At 33.4% G+C, this 8,545-nt stretch overlaps 1 protein-coding gene across 1 annotated transcript; it reads left to right on the top strand.

Annotated features, from left to right (window-relative positions):
* Window positions 1–803: 803 nt before the first annotated feature.
* Window positions 804–8,545, top strand: LOC146533072 (beta-1,4-glucuronyltransferase 1-like). The gene is made up of 4 exons (XM_085196491.1): window positions 804–2,051; window positions 3,634–3,754; window positions 5,362–5,487; window positions 8,214–8,545. Exons 1-4 carry the CDS (start codon window positions 952–954, stop codon window positions 8,409–8,411), a joined length of 1,545 nt encoding a protein of 514 aa, XP_085052617.1. The 5' UTR covers window positions 804–951; the 3' UTR covers window positions 8,412–8,545.

Below are 8,545 nucleotides of genomic sequence, written 5' to 3'. Positions count from 1 at the left end.
AAAGATACTCGGCAAAGTTAACAATTCTCACCGACTGTGATTATACTAATTAACATTTGAACTGCCTTTGTTGTATTGTATTCAGAATAAGCATTTCGCAGGGTTAGAAATAATTAAAATTTAAGCTTATGATTCATTTGAAATATTCAGTTTATATACATTTTAACTATATATTGTATAGGCCATTTTGGTGCAGTAAGACATTCTTAGGAAACTTGATAGTTGTGAGTTTGATTCCCATTTCATCCACTCGGGGGAATGATTAGATTTTTACTATTTTCATTTTCCCGCTTTGGTCCGACATACAATGGCTTACACTAGTAGAGTTTAGACACTACTCGTAGGTTATTTTACTAATTAGATGTTCAGTTATGATCCAAAAATGTTTATTTCAGTTCAGTGCTTAGTTTATGGCGTTTCGAGCGTGCCACATAAGTAAGTATAAGTAGTTTTATTCTACAAGAAGTCAACAATAATTGACAACGACATAAACAGTTGATAATATTGATTTCTTTTTGCACTTTGCGCATACAACTTGCGCCGCGGCGCGCGCATATGTCAAAATGATATTTTAGGAAAATAAATGTGTCAAATTTACTTAAAGCTTAAATAAAAGAAATTAAAGTGTTTACCAAATAAAGTTTTAATCTGATTTATTGTTTTCAAAGATTAATATACGAGGGAATGTGGACAAGTGTCCGTGGTATATGAAAAGTAGGCTGTAGTGCTTTGTGGTTATAATTTTGACATGTTTTGGTCTGGAAAGTGAAGTGTTATGTTTATTTAAATCAGTGTGAGAAGAAAATAGGAAATTGATAATTCATTTTTGACCTAAAGGATTAGATTTTTATACCATTAAGCATGTATGGACTTAAACTTAAAATATTTTATCTATAATAGTATAAAAATGCAAAACTGAGTTAGTAAAATTAGAGACGATGTACAGCAAAAATGTCGAGATGCCTTCGTATATGTGGGGCCTACTCATATCGCTTAACACGAAAGCACTCAACCATATTTCTGATTACTTCGTTCATACTAACGTTGACAGTCATTTTTCAACTTTATGCCTTCAAACATCAAGATATTCCTCATTTTTCGAGTCGAGTCGGTGATTTTGAATATAAACCAGGATCATTTCTCAGAGGTCAACTACCTAATGCTAATGTAAGCTACTGTCAGTTCAACTATGGCTTGCCAAATACTCTAAAATGGAAAGACATAGAAGTATCTCCATCTCCAGAAGTGGGAAACCATAGCACATATAGGGTAATTTATGATGCTGTTCAAGGCGCTGCCTATGCAAATTATTCAAAATATAACGCTGTGACATATGCCACTCAAGCCACGCCAGAGTTCATTTATCATATTGTAGAGATTGCGAGATATTGGGATGGACCGATAAGCTTGGCAGTTTTTGTACCGAGTTACGATCTTGATACGACAATGCAAATGATGAATCAATTGTGTCAGTGCTATCCTGGTATGTCGAAGGTTTCCCTACACTTGTTTTTCCCAAAACGTCATCCACCTAAACTAAGAGATCTTAGGTCATATATATTTACCACTGAAATGCCAACCTCTACAATGAACATATCAATCGAAGAGCTTTTAAAGCAGAAAATAGAGAGATATAAAAATTTAACTAACGAAACGAGGGCACAGTATGTGCATTGGGTAAGAAAAAGGAAAATAGAGAAAATGATGGCCAAGTTGCCAAAAATTGAAAGGACTGCACCAAATTTAATGTTTCCTGATTGTTCTGGTTTGGAAGTCTTTGATTTTCCAACTTTTAGGCAAGAAAAGAATATGATATATCCAATAAATGTTGGAAGAAACGTAGCGAGGAATGCTTCGAGAACTAATTATTTTATTGTATCCGATATAGAACTCGTTCCAAGTGAGGGATTAGCAACGAAGTTTTTAGCATTGGTCAGAAAATTGATGGGCAATAAGAAACGTGACAGAGGCATTATATTTACTAAGACAGTTTTTGTAGTACCATTATTTGAAGTAGAGAAAGGAGTGGAAATGCCGAGAGATAAAAGCACGTAAGTAACATGTGTCAATTTACTTATTTATTTAATTTTTATTCAAATAGTCTTTTAAAAGCTCTTTTAACAAACATAAACCACCACCCTGGTGGGCACTTTTTTATAATGCCGTATTTTTTTTTGTGCATAATATTAAATTACTGCTGTGAATTTTCAACGTAATATTAACAGGAATAATTTGTAAATGTATTATTGAGTCGGTTAATACTCTTGAAAAATTCTGATATTGTATACCCATACGTAGTCTTTGTAAGCAACAATGGAACAATGAAACTGTTGATGTGGTGATAAGAACGTTGTTTCCTTTTGTTACATGTTATTCTTTTCCAAAAGTGGAAAAATATTTATCTTGTTTCTTAGTGTCGAAACAGGAAAATGATTTCAATGCTGATGTAAAAAATGTTTTATAAGAGACATTATACATGTAAATAGAATTTTAAAAATAACTATATATAACTCTTCCTTAGCAGCCGGGAAAAATAGGCTTGTTATTTTAGATGAATCGTGGCGTGGAGTCGCCACTCTATAAGCATATTCTCGAAAATTAGACGAAAGCGTGCAACAGTGTGTATTAACACTACATTCTATTAATCTGGGTTTGTGACAAAATGAAAACGAAACAAAGTTTTTCAAACCTTTATGGTAATAACACATTTGGACCAATCTTTCGGCCACATTCCTTGTTAGAACACGTTAACCACAGTCACCTTGTCCATATTGCAGTTATCTTTGATTGCTTTTACTTTGGCGGAGAAAAGTACAAGTGTTGCTTGGTTAGGGTTTACTTATGTTTTTAAGCACGAAAACGTCACTAACACAATCTACAAATACCTTTGTAACAATTCGATCATTGGAAAATGGTGCACATAACCCGACCGATGACAAAACGTCACATTTTCAATTAAATTAATTAAATTTAATCCTTTTCTAGTTCATTTACCTTTTATATCAAGGCTCCCTAAATAGGATACAGTTATAGGAGTAGTATATAATTTCCCATGTTATGCGAAAAAAATGCGTGTAACTGAAAAGTATAAAAGTATGTTTTCTAATTCTGAAAATATTTTCTAAGCTTTTTTAGCAATGTTCTGTTATTCATTTTTTCTTTGATCTTCAGTAGCTCGAATAGGGGAAACTCGAATAGTGATATTTTTCTTTTTGGGTTGCGATTATCGTGTCCCGGGGTTATCGCCGGTCTTTTATAGCCATCTGGATACGGTAGTCCCCTATTCTGCTGACAGTTTGATTCGCGGTGGATACAATATTAGCTTCCGTCAATAAAAATAAATTTGCTATTTGCATCCACATCCAATTGTTAATTTTTTTTTTTTTTCTTCTAGTGAACAAACATTCTGTTTTTAAGCTTACGTTCAAATAAAGCTGTCGCATGTTAAGAAGTGGAACATCTGCACTTTGTGTTAAACAATATAATTGGCTATGCTAACATATTTTTTCATAATAAAAATCTCTGAATAGAACCACCGTATATGTATATCATAATCAGGCGCCTGATTACGTAAAATAAAATGTGATATTCTGGTGCTAGTATATATGTTTTCAATTTTATTTTTGTATACAGGTTGGTGCGTTTGATAAATGAAAATCGGGCGAAATATTTCCATCAAAAGGTGTGTGCACACTGTCAGCGTTTCCCCGGACTGCAGTCCTGGCTGATACGACCAGCGCCAGATGGTATCGAGGTATGATAAACTTAACCACCCATTAATATCAATTTAATTAAATTAAATTTAACAAAAATGTCTAATTGTTTATTTTTTTTTAATTTCCTATACATTTATTTAAACATCTCTTAATAATCTAGATCTCTATTGTACAAATACAGTACTGTATTTGCGTAAATATATTAAAACTACAGTAGCATTTTGTTTATTTCAAACAAAACAACATTCGAGTTTGTTTTAGTTTCCGTTCCGTTAGAATTAACGTTCCGTAAAATTCACGTGTCAGTATACTCTAAGACGTGGAGTCTGGAGTGTAATGAATGATGCTGACCCTAGAGCCGTCCTCGAGGAAATTCAATTGGGGCATCTAACTCGGTGCCACGCCAATCAAGTTGAAGTGGTGATAGGGTTATATTACTTCAAACCAAACTTGGATTGTTAAATGGAATTATTTAAACTATGTTTACCATTGTGATGAAGTTGGGAAGTATGGACTTATAAAGTATTCGGTTTTACACAAGGAGATGTCCAGGATAGACTCTAGTATCAAAACAACCCAAAATTTTAAGACATATTTGAGTGGCGGAACTTAACGCAGCGCCTCTATCACTTGATTGATGTATCATGGAGTCTTGGCACAGTAGGACAGCATCTGATTATAGACGTGATGGTTGTGGGTTCACCTCCAACTAAGGGGATTGATGGAGACAGACAGACGGAACCTTAAAACATATGTTTAAGATACTTCATTCTCATTACGGCCATTCTACCATTCTCCAGTCCTCACTGGACTTACGTCTTAGATTTTCTTTACCAATACAATGTCAAACAATAGATTGTCTTTATAGGAGGTTCTTTCTGTCTCGCATATAATTTTGATAGACTTTTTTCGTAATTACATATCTATGTTTAACGGCTCCTTATTTGTGGTGTGTTAGGTTTGATATATAAGTGACTGTAAAAAAATTAACTGCTCTTAATACATTTCGCGTTCTTTTTGTTCATTTTTATTATAGTTTAATACATGTCTAAATTTGGTATATAAAATATATTATTTGCGCATAAATAAGCTCTTGTAGCGTACATTGTTAGTAAAAACAAGAACTTTTTGAAATGCTCGTCTTGAATAATATTTTAATAATATTTTTAATATATGAAAATGTAATAGTAACGATGTCTAGACATATTAAAAAATATGATATGGTTTTTAATATTTTATATATAGTGTTGCTTTTAATGGTACACGTTACCTTAATATTCAGGACCTAGGGGTACTATTTAAAAATATTAGACAGACAATGTTATACAAAAAAGTTTTTATTAGAATTTTCATTATAATATTTTTTTTGTAGCATCTCCTTGTATCCAACACGTAACAAGGTAGTCAGAGGGAACCTGGCAACCTATTCTTAAGACAAATTCTTCAGATACTGCGTGTCCACTGACGAACGTTAACAATAGTGTATAACAGTATAGATAACCATATTAAAAATCCTATTTTATCTTAAAAAAGAATCAGGCAAAGCCGCCTTGTGGCCACTAAAATTGAATGAAAAAGTATTCAATTTTTTGAGTATTTCGTATTAAATTGTACCAAAATATATTCACTAAAAGTGTTGTTACAGCCAATATTGATAGCCCGAAGGGAGTATCCTTATCACCGATGGGAACCTTTGTACTTTGGCACTCGAAATGAGCCCTGGTACAGTGAATCGTTGTCTTGGGAGGGACGACAAGATAAAATGACACAGGTAAGCAGTATATAATAAAGTGTATTGAAAGGCCTTTACTCTACGGACTGTTCTGTGTCTTTTCTAGTCGTGATAGCAAATTTGAATTCTAAAACAAGAAAAGTTTTGTAAATATTTGTATTAGATATATGTGTGACAGATATTAAAAAGGCGACTGAAGGATCAATCTTAGCATATTCCGTTGTTGATCCGAAGATATATACGTTTCCATTCCAAATTTGTTAGGATTGTAAAATTATTTATATTGTTACGTAATCTTAAAGTTGATATAGTTTATGTCGATGCATATGGCAATGCGTAATTTTTAATTGTATTATTCAATATTTATATGTGGCTTTACGCTTTTCCCGTTATAACAGGGTAGGCAAAGGGAACCTAGTGTTAAAACGAGACAGATTAGACAGATTTTCAGAAACGGAACTTATCGCTCTATTTGTTCTGTGCGTTTCACGACAATAAATAAATTAATATGAATATATTTATTTACTAGTAAGTTACTGGTAAGTAGATGTTTACTGAAGAACAACGTAGCAATTTCGAGTGAAGGTTGCTTTATACGATCCTTAATACTATGCAAATGAAGAGAGTATATTGCTTAGGAGATAAACACTTGGAGTAAAGGCGGTCGGTTCCGTTTGCTTATCTGTATCGCAGTTGAAAATTGTGGGTTTGATCCCCACCCGAGGAAGTGAAATATTTATTTACGTTTATATTTCCATTTCTTCGCACTGGTGTCGAGGCACAAAGTGCGGCGTTGAGTTCTGCCACTCAACACGCAGAATTCGGCAGAAAGTGGGGAACGGACTGTCTTAACATTAGGTTTCCTCTGCCTACCCTGCTGTGTGCGGGATACAGCGTGAAGCTGACTCAACAGCATTTATTTCGCAAAATTCAACGGCACAAACGCAATTGGGAGCGACTTGGTAGGTAATCCAGGAAATTCGAATTAATATTTATGAATAAAAGTAAATCCAGTTATTTTTGCTATAATAATAATTAATGTCATTAAAGTTTAATTATGATCACTCCGATCGCTTCGTTCATTGGCGACCGCTCGCTTCGCTTTAATGATTAAATAAATTAAAACTATTTGAAGTATACTGCTGTTATTGCCACAGTGGTTAAAATCACTTATAATTACTCGTATATAGTAGATGTAAAATAGTTACTAGTTGGCTCCTGCAGATTATAAAGCTAAAAATCAATTTGGTATACGGTAGAATTATTAGAGATATTTTATGAGACAAGTTGGTTAAATATTATTTATTCGATGTTCTTAAGACGAGATGGTTGTTTGTTAAATATTATATTTTGGATTTTAAAGTGTCATGATTTTATTCAATTTTTCGCGACTCCACACTTGATGTCTTGAATAATTTACAGTGTGTAGGGAAATGGTTTAACACTAGGTTTCTTTTGCGAATTTGCGAATTACGAATTCTAGGTTTATGTGACGAAAAAAAGCGTAAAGTGAAAAAAAACTAATTTTGATTACATATGATTTTGTATTGGTTTCTGTCACCAAGTACGAAGCATTGAGGAAAAGAGGAGAGCAAAGTTCAAAGTAGTAAAACAGTTTTCGTTCTGTCTACATAGCAAGATCAATGTTTAATGAGAAAAGATTAATAGCGTAACTTCTATAGACAGGTCGTAGTCGGTTGTGAGTTCCATTTTCACTTGGGAATATGAAATATTTAATATTGTCATTTCCTCGCTCTGGTAACATGGGAAAAGAGCGGCGAGATCTGAGAGATTTGAGATGCGCCACTTAACATACAATGTCTCGAGGATGTGGCGGAAAGTGGGAAACTAAAGTGCCTTGATGTGGAAAGGAGAGTGTTAAAGTAAAATAAAATGGAGAGCGGAGTGTCATGACACTATGTCACCCCACATAAAAATATAGATTTTATGTGAGATGGAAAAAGAATACATTTTTAATACTTTAATAACACTCGTGTCATTATAACATTTTCAAATGTCCAAGAATTCACAAATTAAGTCCGTCGTTGTGGTATCTTGAAAGATTTATTATTCTCTTGACCGACATTTCATTTCCTAGATGCTGGAAATGTGTTTCCCAGTATAAACTAGCTATCCTTGACCATTTCCTTTGCGATTCTCGGGGACTGGTCTTTATTGAAGTCGTATGAAATATAGTGTTGCTATTAATTTTATAGCCAACTGCTTGTCGGTCGGTCTGTCTCAACAGGGTACTATAATAATATTTTATGTATAAATTCAACTCCATTTAGTTGCTTTTGGTTTTGATTTGCTAGCTGATGAAAAATATTATTTACACATTTTATTGTATTTTAAATAATACGACCTTTAAAATTTAAATTATTTGGGTACTATTTCGTTAAAGGCTTAAATGACAAATCAATATCGAAGTTAACATTTCTACAAACTTCACTTGCCCTCATTTAGGGTGACTGCCTGCCTACCCTAACCTAGTGTTAAGATACGGTTCATACTTTTCGCCCAATTTTCGAGACATTGTTTGTTGCGAGGCAGAGCTTAGCGCCACGCTTTGTCTTATTGTCAGACCGAGGAAATGAAAAATAATTTATTTTTCCAAATGGGAATTGATGATACAATTGTCGCGTTTATAGACGGCCCCGAAATTGACCAATTGACCTATAGACTACTAATGCTTTAAAATTAAAATATCAAATTATTGATTTTAATTACCAATAACTTCTTATCAATTACTTCTTTTTTCTTAGATGCTAGAAATGTGTCTACAAGAATATCGTATGGTGGTGCTAGATGGAGCCTTTCTTTGTCACGCTGCAACGACCCGGAACGGATCCCGGCACAACCGCGCTGAGCGAGCCAACCATCGACGGTACCAAGCAATCATTGCCTCTTTTAAAAGGAAGTACCATAACAGACCTAAGTGCAAACTTATGTATGGGTGTTAGATATTTTTGTAGAAGTTTTTTTTATATTTTATTTTTTTATTATATAAAAGTTTTCATTATATGTTGATTTTGTTTTTTTTTATTACTTTTTAGAATTTCAATTATAGTATAAATGGTAAGTATATTCTTAACTA

This window comes from Heliconius melpomene, chromosome 13 (genome assembly GCF_056956725.1).
Source record: "Heliconius melpomene rosina isolate 202511_hmr_F chromosome 13, ASM5695672v1, whole genome shotgun sequence".
NCBI lineage: Eukaryota > Metazoa > Arthropoda > Insecta > Lepidoptera > Nymphalidae > Heliconius > Heliconius melpomene.
This window is presented reverse-complemented; position numbering and strand designations above follow the sequence as displayed.

Coding starts and splice junctions, on each gene's coding strand:
- LOC146533072 (XM_085196491.1), top strand. CDS start 952: ATGTCGAGATGCCTTCGTATATGTGGGGCCTACTCATATCGCTTAACA. Junction 2,052..3,633: donor ATGCCGAGAGATAAAAGCAC/GTAAGTAACATG, acceptor TTTTGTATACAG/GTTGGTGCGTTTGATAAATG. Junction 3,755..5,361: donor CAGCGCCAGATGGTATCGAG/GTATGATAAACT, acceptor GTGTTGTTACAG/CCAATATTGATAGCCCGAAG.